The following is a 14,720-nucleotide window of genomic DNA, read 5'->3' as shown; positions in this document are numbered from 1 at the left end:
GAAAGCTACATCGAGACATAATGTCTGAAAATAGCTTAAATCTTATAACTCAAACAAAGTACTTTTATACTTTTTACAGAGAACAGTAATTAGGTTGTTTCATTCCATAACATTCCTCTGTAAGTGGACGTGCGGAGGATGTTTCCAATTGTGAGGGAGTCTTCAGACCAAGAGAGCATAGCCTTAGAATAGAAGGATGTGGGTAGTGAGGTAGTGTTCATGGGTTCAATGTCCATTCAGAAACCAGATGGCAGGGGGGAAGAAGCTGTTCCTGAATCACTGAGTATGTGCCTTCAGGGTCCTGTACCTCGTTCCTGATGGTAGCAATGAGAAGAGGGCATGTCCTGGGTGATGGGGGTCCTTAATGATGAATGCCACCGTTTTGAGGCACCGCTCCTTGAAGATGTCCTGGGGAGGCTAGTGCCCATGATGGAGCTGACTGAGTTTACAACTTCAATCCTGTTCAGTGGCCATACCCCAACCCGCCCCATACTAGATGGTGATACAACCAGTTAGAATGCTCTCCACGGAACATCTGTAGATATTTGCGAGTGTCGTTGGTTACGTACCAAATCTCCACAAACTCTTAATGAAATATAGCCGCAGTCATGCCTTCTTTGTCACTGCATCGATGTATTGGGCCCAGAATAGATTCTCAGAGATGTTGACACCCAGGAACATGAAATTGCTTGCCCTTTCCACTTCTGATCCCTCTATGAGGACTGTTGTGTGTTCCTCATCTTACCCTTTCTGAAGTCCATAGTCAATTCTTTGGTCTCATTGATGTTCAGTGCAAGGTTGTTGCTGTGACACCACTCAACTAGCAGATCTTCCTCACTCCCATCACCATCTTATCACCAATCCTTCTCGTCACCCTCTGAAATTCTGCCAACAATAGTTATGTCTTCAGCAAATTTATAGATCGTATTTGAGCTGTCTAAACACACACCCTGAGCTGCACCAGTGTTGATTATCAGCAAGGTGGTGATGTTATTTCTGATCTGCACAGACCGTGGTCTCCTGGGTCCAGTTGCAGAGGGAGGTACAGAGGCCCAGGATTTGGAGGTTTTCGATCAGACCTGTGGAAGCCAAATTATATTTAAAGCTGGAAGTTGATGGGTTCTTGATTAATGAGGTCATCAAAAGTTACAGGAAGAGGACAGTAGAATGGTGTTCAGAGTGAAAGCAATTCAGCCATGACTCGATGGGCGGAATGATTTTCTGCTCCTATGTCTTATAGTTTTATGGATGAATTGTAGCAGATGTAGTCAGGTCTGATCCAGGGAGAGTGCGTTCAAGTTATTTTGAGTTTATTGTCGAAGTGCACAAGCACATTGAGGTACAAGTAGAGTGAAAAACTTTTTTGCAGCAGCATCACAGGCACGAAAGTACAGCTAGTACACAGACTGTAAATTACACAAGACACTGAAGAAAGAGAAAGGGAAAACAAAAGACTGGAAAAACAAGATCTTAGTGCAAAAAAGAGTCATGACCATACACGCCCATAATGTTCTGTTGCTGCGGGAAGGTTAGGATTATGCAGATTGGTAGGTTCAAGAACATGATGGTTGTACGAAAGTATCCGGTCCTGAACATGCTAGCGTGGGACTTGTTTCTGCACCTCCTGCCTCATGGTAGCTGCGAGAAGATGGGGTGACCCAGATGGTGGGGGTGATGCCCCCTTCTAAATGCAGAGCCTGTTCTAGTATCAGATATTTCTGCCCTGGGGTAAAGATACCGGCTGTCTATCAAGGCCTCTCATAATTTTACAAACTTCTGTTAGTCCCTCCCTCAGCCTCTGCCACTCCAAACAAAAGAACCATTGTTTGCCCGACCTCCCCTTGCAGCAGGTGCCCTCTAATGCAAGCAGTATTCTGGTATACCTCTGCACGCACTCTAAATCCTGCACATCTCTTCTACCAGAATTGAAGTTGATATTCCAGGTGCGGCCTAAAGCTGCAACGTGACCTCTGACCCTCAAACTCTCTGTCTCAACTAATAAAGGCCAGTATGCCATGCGTCGTCTGCCATCCTATCAACTTGATGGCCACTTTCAGGGAGCTATGGACTTGATCCCCAAGATCCTTCTTGTTTTCACTCCGGTGCCATAGGCACTGAGGTATTGATGGGGCACCTACTAACTCTGTCACAAATGGGGCTGAAGATAGTTGATAGGATGCATAGGCTGGTGCACGCCTTCTATCACTTGCACAGAGTGAAATTCAAAGTAGAGCTTGAACACGCCTAGGCACTACAGTAGCATCCTAACATCTAAGACAGGAGGGTAAAGTCCCATTTTACTAATGTGCTGTTTTATAAAATAGAACAGTGTGTGTGCAAAACTATTGAAATTCAGTTGCAGAAAGCATAATGTGTGTTACATGATTGAAGTTTTAGTCCTGTCGGGGAGTTTGTGAGTAAAGAGGGAACAGATGTGGACTGTAAGCTGATAAGTGCACCTTATTTCTCTGTACAGCTGCAACCTCCCCCCTCTGTCCAGTGAATACACCAGCGATGCTGGCTACAGAACACACCTGGTGACCGCAAATCCAAGCATCATTGAGAAAAGGTACAGTAGAAAATGCGTTCGCCCAAAGCAGAAATTCATTCAAGGACAGAGGCAAAGTCTTGTTCGTTTCCTCTCCCTGCACTGTTATACTCCAGGTCATTCTGTTTCCTGGTGACCTTCATTAAGGTAACACCGATAACAGTACTTAACCTAAGAGGCAAAGGGAAAACAGTGCAGAGATGGTGGTCAGTTCCTGTAGCTTCTGATGCACGGTAATGCAAAACAAGGGAGTGAACTGCTTCATTAGCTATGAATTATCGCCCATTGCCAAACATGTTGCAACTTGAATGGATGGGTGGAAAAAGCAGTAACTAGTTGCAGTGAACACAAACTAATTGTGCTGTCTTCATATGTACCTGTTAGCTGGGGGTCAAGCCAGATAGATTTTGATCTCTTTGGGTGTGATCAGTGTGGCTTTTGGCTTTGAGCTCATTTGATTTATGACATTTTAGAACATAGAACATTCCAGCACGATACAAGCCCTTCAGCCCATGATGTTGGGCCAACCTTTTACCCTAGTGTAAGATCAATCTAACTCTTCCCTCCTACGTAGCTCTCCAGTTTTCCATCATCCATGAGCCTATCTAAGAGGTATTGACTTGTGCTCCTAGTACCCCTAATGTATCTACAACCATCCTTGACAGGACATTCCACGCACTCACTATTCCATGTGTAAAATAAAAGTTACCTCTGACACCCCCCCCCCACATTTTTTCCAATTATCTTAAAATTGTGCCCCTTCATATAAGCCATTTCTCAACAAGTTTCAATAGGTACATTTAATGTCAGAGAAATGTACAATATACATCCTGTGAAGAAAAAGAATTTCAGGATGGATTTTACACACATGGAATGGTGAGTGTGTGGAATGTCCTGTCAAGGGTGGTTGTAGATACATTAGGGGCAATAGGGGCACTTTCTGCTTTGGGAGACAGTCTTTGGCTGTCCATTTGATCTATGTCTCTTATCATCTTATGCACCTCTATCAAGTTACCACTCATTCTCTTTCACTCCAGAGAGAAAAGTTTGCTATCTTCTTAAGGCATTCTCTCTTATGCAGGCAGAATTCTGGCAAATCTCCTGTGCACCCTCCCTGAGGCGTCCAGGTCCTTTCTATAATGAGGCGACCGGAACTGAACACAGTATTCCAAGTGTGGTCTAACCAGGCTTTTATAGAGCTGCAACATTACCTCACGTTTCTTCAATTCAGTTCCCCAACCAATGAAGGCCAATACACCAGAAGCTTATTTAACAATCTTATCAACACACAACTGTTGATGTTTTTAGTGTTTGGATTTTTCTCTTTGCTATCTCAGTAACGTAAACACAAAAGGTGATTAAACAGTCTCTCGACATCTTGTCAGTATATTCAAGTGAAAAGAATAAAATGTGGAAAGAGTAGGACCAGTTTGAGACAATGGGGGCAATTGGTGCATGGACTGAGTTCCTGTAGGTGAGGGTCAAATGAATACATTTCATTGATGATCACAAAGGAAATAGACCTTGTAGATGGAAAACTCGGTGATGGGTGCATAGGTGAAACTCCGGTGTAAGACTCCAGAATTAAAGACAATACAATATCCTCCCGCTTCTTTCTTCTTCTTTTTTGTTTTATGGCGGTTGGCACCCAGTTTTCAGTGCATTACCGCCATCTGCTAGACTTCTTGTGTTCCAACCAAATATGTCCTGGAGTTCTCTACTTTAGACAACCTAGTTCGGCCTGCAGTTCTCTATTGGCATCACTCAATTCCTCGTGAATGCTTAATACGCTCATTAGATAGTGCCGCAAACTGCTATTCTACAGTAATTTTGTTACATGTTTTCATGTAGTTGCATTACCTCAATTACATTGATTTCATCTACATCACTTGTAAGACTAAAAGCGTCTTGTTAAAGAATAGTAATTATCACACGTTATACTTCTAAAATTGCGATTTTTCCAAGTCTATCTGCTTTTCCAGTTTCCAGTTTTCCTTTTCTTGGATCGTAGCCTGCAGTTGTTTACTGAGACCTTGGAGTTCTTCTTCATTTGCTTCCATGTTTTCATTTTATAATCTGAATGTAGATAATTCACTTTGCAACGAATTCCTTTTCCTTTTGTATCCTTGTAATAATTTCCTCCATTTTCTAATCTCTTTTCAACTCACCGTTATTCTTGTCGGGTACATCTATTTGTTGTTGGAGTTCTGCACATTTACCCTGGGCTTCAACCATAAAATCTGAGGATTTTCCTTAAGTTCTGAAACATTTCTTAAATTCTTGACCATTTGCGATAAATATACTGCCATTAACATTCCATCTCCCCTGCCTGTGAACTGTTGGATCCTCCATTCAGTGTTTCTTTGATTTCTTCCCACCTAATCCCTTTAATACCAAGATACTTTTCTGCAGACTTGACGATAATTTTAATTTTCTCAGTTCTTTTTCTTGTTTGCGCTGAACAATTAATTACATCCACCATAAAAAGCACGAAATCCTTTCTACTCATTAATAGTGTATCCTTATTTTTCATATTACAGCTCTCACAATTCACCAGTTTATTATTCCCTGTATTTGTTTGCTTGACAGCCTTTTTTTCATCAAATTCTTTCACTGCCTCTGCATAACTGATTCCTTGAGTTTTACATATTGTATCTCAGCTGCCTTCTTGCTATAAATGCACCCTTGATAAGCTGCGCTGTGTTCCTCGCCACAATTGCAGCATTCCAGCCTAGCTCTCGCTTCACATTTCCCGTATTCATGTTCTCCAGCGCATCTCCCACATCTTTGTTTTCCTCTGCAGACCGCCGCAATGTGCCCGAATTTCTGACATTTATAGCATCTTAAAGGCGGTGGTATATATATTCTAACGGCATAACACATATACCCTAAGTAAACTTCAGGCAGCAATCTCTCTTCATCAAAGTTAATCGTTACCGATAAACTATCACACTTTTTCCTGTTTCTTGTAACTTTCAAACGTTTGGCCTCAATAATTTTTGCTCCTTTTATATTCTGTTTAATCTCATCCATTGCAACTTCTGTTGGTATCCCCGAAATAACTCCTCTAGTTCGCTTTCTATTGTTGGGTATTGAGCATTGTACTTCTTTGCCATCTATTTTACATAATCTTATCACTTTGCCTTGCTGAGCACTATCCCGACAAATCACTAATAGCGATCCATTTCGTAAAATCTTTGCTCCTTTAATCTCGCCTATAATTTTGTTGAGCATCTTCGTCAAACGAATCGGGTTCTTAGTCTTCACTTAGTTTTATAATAGTTTTAATCTCATCTTCTTTCCATTGTTTTGCTGTCCTGTTTTGATCATCCGCTGACTCCTCAGAATTTGATATCCCGTACCTCTGCTTTCTTTTCTTCCTCTTTCCATTCCGTTCCTTTTTCCCGCCAACCTCCATCTCTAGTTCACTTCCACTCTCGCCAAAAACTTCCTTCAACAGCTTGGTTCTTTCCTTGATGTTCTCTCTCTCTGCCATTTTCCAGTCACAACTATGACTCCCATAACCATCTCTGTCTGCCAATACAATATCCTAGCTGGCTAAAAGCTGATAAACCCCAGATGAGGTTTATACCAGGCTGCTAACGGTGGGTGGGTGGGGGGGCATGATAAGAAGTTGCTGAGATTTTTATTTCTACATCTGCCATAAGTGCAAGAAATCTGGTCCCCTTTTCAAGAAAGACAGCAGGAAACATCTGTCTGTTTTAGAGCCTAGTATCAATAGAAGGGTGGTAATTGGAAAGGATTCTGATGGACCAAATGAATTAGGCCCAATTACTTCCAGCTGCTTCATCAATGACCTCCCTTTAGTCTTAAGGTCAGAAGTGGGGATGTTTACTGATGCACCCACTGCTCATGCAAGACCTGGACAATATGCAGACCAGGGTCGATCAGTGACAAATTTTCCTTATGCCACACATGTAACTGGCAATGACAATATCCAACAAGAGAAAATCCAGCTGTCACTCCCTCTCACTGAAAGACTAAAAGATATAGGAGCAGAATTAGACCAGTTGGCTCGTTGAGTCTACTCTGCCATTCCACACCCTCTGGCTAAAAAAGCCATTGCCATTGCTAAGTATCTCCGCTATCAGTAACCTCGGTGGTAGCATTTGGTGCCATGGTAGCTCAGTGATTGGCGTGGTGCTATTACAGGTTGGGGCGTCAGAGCTCAAAGGTCAATTCCAGCATCCAATGTGAGGAACCCCTATGTCCCACCGGTGGAATGCATGGCTCTTCCCTGAGTGTTCCTGTTTCCTTCCACAGTCCAAAGATGTACCGGGGGTAGGTTAATTGGTTGTTGTAAATTGTCCTAGGATTAAATCGGGGTTGCTGGTGCAGAAGGGCCTACTCCGTGCTGTATTGCTAAATAAAGTAAGTAGAAATAAGGTCGACCAGAAACTGGAGTAGCCATGTACACAACATGGCTGCAGGATCAGCTCAGAGACTAGGGTTCCTGAGGCGATAAGCTACCTTCTAGCTCCCCAAAGCTTGTCCCCTCACTACGATGCCCAAGTCAGGTGTGTGTTGGATTACTCTCGAGTTGTCTGTGTGAATTCAGCTTCAAGAACATTCAGGAAGCTTAACAGTTCCTTCATTGGAGCATAGCAGAATGAGGGGAGATCTTACTGAAGTGCATAAAATCATGAGGGGCCTAGATAGGCTAGATAGGGTTCATATGCACAGTCTTTTTCTTGGAGTTGGGGAATCAAGAACTACAGGACAGAGAGAGAGGAAATATTTAATTGGAACAGGAACAGGAAACAATTAATCTGATGAACCAGTCTAGTTCCTTCTCCCACCCCACCCCTTTATTACCTCAGGCACTGCACATAAACACCTTAAACTACTTTTTATAAAGCTGTTTACATTGTAAATACATGATGTTGTGTTTTTGTATTTGTGCACGTTTTATTCTATATCCATCTTTAACCTCTAATTGTAGTGTTTTTATATAATTCTTTATTATTTATATTTGTTTAACGTGTTACTTTTCTGTTGCACGTGACACCTGACCAACACACCACAGCAAATTCCTAAGACATTAAGGCATAAGACAAATAAAGTTGATCTTTGATCCTTAGCAAGCAATTATTTTCACCCAGGCATTTAGTAAATGGGATGAGCTGCCGGGGGGATTGATTGAGATGTCTGTGGAAGGAAAGCTTTAAAGAGATATGAACCAAACATGGGCAAGTGGGTCTGACTTAGCCGGAATTTTTGATTGGCATGAACCAGTTGTTATGAAGGGCCTCTTTGCGTACTATTTGATCCTATGACAATAGAGGACATTGCAGTCCACTTGATAGGCAACTTGTCTAAATGGTAGCAGCCGTTTGTATCAACTACCAGGTACACTGCAGCAACTCACCAAGAATTCTTGTACAACACATGATCTCTGGCTAGAAGGACTGGGCACAACCTGGAAGATAGTCTCCAAGCTGCACAGCATCATGTATTATAAATCTGTCGCTGTTCATTCACTACTGGGCCAAATCCCCTGACAGCAGTGTGGGTATACCCACCCAACAAGATCTGCAGCTGACCAGCACCTTCTAAATAGCAACTGTTGTTCAGTGGTTAAGTCGAATCTGACTGTTCATGACCTCATGGACCATAGGGTCCATGGCAAGATATGGAAGTAGATTGCCAGGCCTTTCTTACTGGTGCTGCCCAGGTAGGACCCGGCTGGGTTTGAACTCAGGGCCGTCTGCCTTGAAGCCTAGTGCTGATGCCACTACACCACCAACCAGCCCAAAAATGGCAACTAGGGAGGAGCAATTAAACGCTGGCTCGTACTGTGAAGCCCACATCCCTTGAATGAACAAAAATAAACAGAATAAATTAACAATTACTTGGAAAGAGGACTAACAAGATCTCATGCAGGAGGCTGGTCTAAAGATTAGGACCCATGTGTTCCAGATGGAGTTGGCAAGATAGATTGTGATTGGAGGCCTGTGACTAGTGATGCCCTGAAGGCATCTGTGCTGGAACTTCTGCTGTTTGTAATGTAATAATGCCACGAGACTGAGGAACAGAATTGGCCCATTGAGTCTGCTCCACCATTCGATCATGGCTGATTTATTTTCCCTCCCAATCCCATTCTCCTACCTACTCCCTGATTCCTTTGACGCCCTTACTGATAAAAAACCTGTCAACCTCTGCTTTAAATATAGATTAGATTCAACTTTATTGTCATTGTGCCGGGTACAGATACAAAGCCAATGAAATGCAGTTAGAATCTGACCAGAAATGCAAAGAATAGTGTGATTTACAAAATAACTGCGAATACAAAGTAAGTGCTACAGCACACAAATATAAAAGTACTGAGACAGTGCAATATGGGTGCAATACTGCTTAGCGCTGCGATGTGAGGTTCAGAAGCTCTTCCTGTGCCTGCTGGTGTGGGAGCGGAGGCTCCTGTAGCGCCTACCGGATGAGAAGAGAGTAAAAGTCCATGCTTCAGGTGAGATGCATCCTTGATAATGCTTTTCACCCTGCCCAGGCAGCGCTTATGGTAGATGTTCTCAATGGTGGGCAATTGGGTGTGGAAATATACTCAATGACTTTGCCTCCACAGTTGTCTGTGGCAATGAATTCAACAGATTCACTACCTTCTGGCTAAAGAAATTCCTTCTCATCTCTGTTCTAAAGGGATGTTCTTCTATTCTGAGGCTTTGCCCTGTGGGTGTAGACCCCTCTCTCCCTCCATAATAGGAAACATTCTCTCTTTGTCCATTCTATTTAGGCAGTTCAATATTCAATGTTTTTCAATGCGATTTCCCCCCCCCCCCCCATTCTTGTAAACTCCAGCGAGTACAGGCCCAGAGCCATTAATGAGCTCCTCATACGTTAACCCTTTCAGTCCTGGGATAATTCTCAGGAACCTGCTCTGGACCCTCTCCAGTGCCAGCACATCCTTTCTTAGATAAGGGCTGAAGCCTGCTCACGTTGCTCCAGATGCAGTCTGATCACTGCCTTTTAAAGATTCAGCATTACATCTTCGCTTTTATGTACAGGAGTGATTTGGCTGTGGACTTAGATTGCATATTCAGCAAGTTGGTGGATGACACTAGACTGCTGGGGTTGTCTTAGACTTGCAGGGTGATATCAGTGTGCTAGTGAAATGGGCTGAGGTCCTGATAAATGTGAGGTCACTGGGTGCACTTAAGGGAAAGGTTGATTAGTCAGGGAATAAGAGGTTATGGGGAGAGAGCAGGAGAATGGGTTTAAGAGGGAAGTGGATCAGCCACACTGAAATGGCAGAGCCAGACTCGATGGACCAAATGGCCTAATTCTGCTCCTATGTTTTATGGTCTTATTATGCATTTTGAGGGTACTAGTGAGGCAGAGCAAATTCTAGGGTCCTAGGGAGTACTGAGCAATATTTGTATGCAAGTCCAAAGATTCTTGAAGGCCGCAGCACACTTGATATGTGGGTAGAAAGGCAAATGGAATACTACTGGACACTGTAGTATTACTACAGGACACTGGATACAAGAACATAGAGCACCTCAGCACAATACAGGCCCTTCGACCCATGATGTGCCAACCTTTTAACCTACTGTAAGATCAATCTAACTCTTCTCTCCTACATAACCCTCAATTTTTCAGTCATCAGTGTGTCTAGCTAAGAGTTTCTTAATTGTTCCTATGTATCTGCCTCCACTAAACCCCTGGAAGGGCATTCTATGCACTCACTACTATTTGTGTATTAAAAAGAACTTACCTTTGACATCTTCCCCACCACTCCATCCCTCCAATCACCTTAAAATTATGCTCTCTTGTATTAATCATTTCTGCCCTTGGAATAAGTTGCTTGCTATCCACTCAATTAATGCCTCATCATCTTATACACCTCTATCAATCACCTCTCAACCTTCTTTGGTCCAAAGAGAAAAGTCTAGTTCTCTCAACCTATCTTGATAAGACATGATCTCTAGTTCAGGGAGCATCCTGGTAAACCTCCTTGGCACCCTCTCCAAAACTTGCACATTCTTCCTACAATGAGGCGGCCAGAAATGAACACAATATTTTAAATGTGATCTAACCAGAGTTATTTAGAGCTGCAGCATTACCTTACAGCTCCGGAATTCAATCTGCTGCCTAATGAAGACAACACACCATACACCTTCTTAATAATCTTATCAACTTGCGTGGAACAGGAAGGTTATGCTCCAAATGTACAGCAGGGGTCCCCAACCTTTTTTGCACCGCGGACCGGCCAGCTGGGGGTGGGGGGGTGGTGTTCAAGTAGGGTTAAACTCAACTCAACATGTCTTTTACAGTTAAGGTTGCCAACTTTCTCACCCCCAAATAAGGGACAAAAGTAGCAGTCAAATCCTAGGACACTATACCCCAGGAAAGACTACCATGACCATGAAGCCTTGCGCGGTCACCTGTGTGCGCATGTGATGTGCGCATGCGCGTACCTCCCGACTATACTGTACATACATTTCTACTTTATATAGGCTGTGTATTTATCATATCATTCCTGCTTTTACTATATGATAGTGTTATTTATTTTCAGTTTTATGTGTTATTTGGTATGATTTGTTAGGTTATTTTTTGGGTCTGGGAATGCTCAAAAATTTTTCCCATATGAATTAACAGTAATTGCTTCTTCACTTCAGGCCATTTCGGCACGAAAGGTTTCATAATAACGCTCTACCTTAGCGGGGGAAATACAGGACAAGGGCAGTCCCGTATGGGACAAAGCAATTTAGCCCAATATATGGGATGTCCCGGCTAATACAGGGCAGCTGGCAACCCGATGTTCAAGTTTAACAGGGAATGAGGAAAGGTGCAGCTGACTCATATCGGTTCCTCACGGCCCAGAAGCCCATGCTTTGCGGCCCGGTACTGGTCTGCGGCCTGGTGGTTGGGGACCGCTGATGTACAGGATAAAACGTTGATAGATTCTTGGCTGGAATATTGCCTGCAGTGCTGGCCACCTTCTCACCCTGGAGAGGGTGCAGAGGAGATTCTCCAAGATGATTCCTGGGTTGGAGTTATGGAGAGAGACTGGAAAGGTTGTTCTCCCTAGAACTAAAGAGGTTAAGAGGGAACCTAGGGCATAGAATGGTACAGGCCCTTTGGCTGACTATGATAGAGGTATATAAAATTATGGGTTGTACAGATAGGGCAAACCACAGAAAACTTTCCCAGGTAAAGCTAGAGGACATAGGTTTAGGGAAAGGGATAAAAGATTTGGGGGGCATCTGAAGGTGAGGTTTTTTCACCCAGAGAGTGGTGAGAGCCTGGAATACACTGCCAGTGAGAATAGGTCGGCATTATTTGTCACATGTACATCAAAACATACAGTGAAATGCATCCTATTGCATCAAATCACATCGGTGAGGATTGCCTGGCGGTGGTGGGGGGGGGGGCAGCTCACCAGCACCAACATAGCACACCCACAACTTACTGTCCCTGACCATGTGTGTTTGGAATGTGGGAGGAAATCAGGGCACGTGGAGGAATATCGTGTGGTCACAGGGAGAACGTGCAACTCTTTACAGACAGTGGTGGTAATCGAGCACTGATCGGTAATTGCTATAAAGCAATTGCATTAGCTGCTATACTATTGCGCTGCCCAGCTACGCTGATTAGTAGAATCAGAGTCACTGACACAGTATCCAGACAATCACTTGAAGTGCCGAGCAATAGAAGCCTCACGTGCTGGAAGAGGGGAATCAGTGCAGATGGGTGCTCAGTGGTTGGTGAGGATGTGGGCTGACTAGTCAGTTCACATTTTGTGTGGCTCTGTGACTGCTAATTTTATGTGTGTGGGTGAGACTGAGTGAGTATATGCAAGTACGTACACTGTGGGTGTGTGTGTGTGTGTGGGTGCAGATGTGCGTGAATTCAAGAGTGTGCACGTGCATGTGTGCATGCATGTGAGAGCTTAAGTGTGCATGCGAGTGTGTGTGTGTGTCCCCACTCCAGTGACTTGAGAATTGTTGAGTTCATTTGGTGCCAATTTACATTTTGTTCAGACAATGCATGTCTGGAAAGGGATATTCTGTGTCCCTGCCTGAATGTTCTGATTGTCTTTCATGATTACAGAAGTGCTATTCTTTCAGTCCCTAAATCCCAGCAACGTCTTTTTGGTGTGTGATTATATCTGAAGGTTTTCTTTGGGGGAGGTGGAATGAAACAGAACCTTTTAGTGAAGCCCGACGACTTCCCGCAGCTCCTGGTAACAACAGCATTTCCTGCTGTGGCCATCCATGCGAGAGAGTGGAAAGAAACTCCTTCAAAAGAAATGATCAGTAGTGAATGAAGTCTGTCTTGAATTTGTCTTTTCTTCTACATTACTGGACACAAACCCTGGATAGTTCCCCAAGGAGTCCTGGCGGTTTGATTTTGTTCCTGAAGTTGAAGTTTGAAGTTTGGAGGCTGTATTAATGAGGGTGATTATCTACCTTCCTGCTAAACTTGCCGTTCAGTACAGAAATGACTCACAAGGAAGGCTTGAGTTAAGGACACACTGGATATAGAGTCATAGCGAAATGCAGCCCTGTGGCCCATCTAGTCCATGCCTAAAGCATTTAAACTGCCTGGGACTTTTTTTTGCTTTTTGTATAGGGAGGCACATACATTTTTGGGGCTATGGTTAAAAGTGAAGAGTCAGGGTTTTTCCCAGGGTTGGAGAATCTGAAACGAGATAGAATTGAACAGTACCGTACAGGAACAGGCCCTTCTGCCCACAGTGTTGTGCCGAGCCAGCACAAAAAATAGAAAACTAATCCCTCCTACACACACAATGTCCATATCCCTCCATCTTCCTCACATTCATGTGCCTATCTAAACAGCTCTTAACAGCCTCTGATGTATTTGCTTCTACCACCATGGCAGGCAGTGTATTCCAGGCATCCACTTGCCCTTCACATCCCCCCCCGAACCTAATCCCCAGCACCTTTCAATGCATGCCCTCTGGTATTAGGCATTTCTACTTCGGGGAAAGGATACTCCTTGTCTACTCTATCTATCCCTGTTATAATCTTATAAACCTGTACCGTATCTCCCCTCAGTCTCCGCCACTCTAAGGAAAACACCACAATTTTATCCAGGTTTAGGGTGAGAGGAGAAAGATTTAATGGGGAACTAAGGGACACTTTTTCACTCAAAGCGATGGTTATGTGGAACAAGTTGCCAGAGGAAGCAGTAGTGGCAGATACAATTACAGTGTCAAAAAGAATTGAGACTGGTACGTGTATGGAAAAGGTTTGGACGAATACGGCTAACTCAAGTAGACAGGTTAGATGGCGTGGACGAATCGGCCTCTTGCCTTGCAGTATCACTCTATGACTCTACAGCAGCCTGTTTAATCCGTTGATAACATTATATAAGTGGACATGCCATGATGACATAAATTGATTATTTATAAAATTTAAGTGGTTGGTACCAAACATTTCTATTTACAAGATCCCTTCCCTTTCTTTCAGATTTCAAAACCTGCTGTGGTCTCGGAAGTCCTTTGTTGAGAGCATGAAAGTGTATGGCCGGAGTTACATTTACATGCCAGCCTTTTCCATGAAGACTGGCACAGATCCATCCTTCCGAACGTACTACACCTTGTCTGACTTCAGTGCCAACCAAACCATACTCTTCGCCAACCCGGACTTCCTGCGCAACGTGGAGAAGTTCTGGAAGAACAAAGGAATCCATGCCAAGCGTCTCTCCACAGGTCTGTTCCTGGTCAGTGTAGCCTTGGGCCTCTGTGAAGACGTGACCCTTTATGGATTTTGGCCGTTTTCAATAGACCTGCACGGTAACATGATTAGCCACCACTATTATGACAATGTGATGCCATACTCGGGCTACCACGCCATGCCAGAAGAGTTTCTCCAGCTTTGGCTCTTGCATAAGAGTGGCATTTTAAAGATGCAAATTGGTAAATGTGCAGATGGCCCAAAATAATCTTCATTCCAGAAGAAGGGAGGTGTATATTGTACAGATTTCTGCTGTTTCCCTTTGGGTAAAATCTTATCAACTTGCACTGACAAGATGTTCCATTTTTTTCTTGAGTGAATGGGTCTGAAGGCAGAGCATACCCTATTCATTACCACAAACAGTGAATGGATTTACAACAGGCAAGGGTGAGCCCAATCTCACTTCCAGCACCTGGCCTGCACTGTGTCTGGGGTAT

General features: G+C 43.6%; 1 protein-coding gene across 1 annotated transcript in view; it reads left to right on the top strand.

Annotated features, from left to right (window-relative positions):
- st8sia1 (ST8 alpha-N-acetyl-neuraminide alpha-2,8-sialyltransferase 1) overlaps positions 1 to 14,491 on the top strand; it is a 54,537-nt gene extending 40,046 nt beyond the window's left edge. Inside the window, exons 4-5 of the mRNA XM_072241405.1 lie at positions 2,477 to 2,569; positions 14,017 to 14,491. Of these exons, the coding sequence (XP_072097506.1) occupies positions 2,477 to 2,569; positions 14,017 to 14,491 (568 nt within the window). The remainder of the gene's footprint in view (positions 1 to 2,476; positions 2,570 to 14,016) is intronic.
- The last annotated feature ends 229 nt before the right edge of the window (positions 14,492 to 14,720 follow it).

The sequence above is a fragment of the Mobula birostris genome, chromosome 23, assembly GCF_030028105.1.
Source record: "Mobula birostris isolate sMobBir1 chromosome 23, sMobBir1.hap1, whole genome shotgun sequence".
In the NCBI taxonomy this organism is placed as follows: domain Eukaryota; kingdom Metazoa; phylum Chordata; class Chondrichthyes; order Myliobatiformes; family Myliobatidae; genus Mobula; species Mobula birostris.
This window is presented reverse-complemented; position numbering and strand designations above follow the sequence as displayed.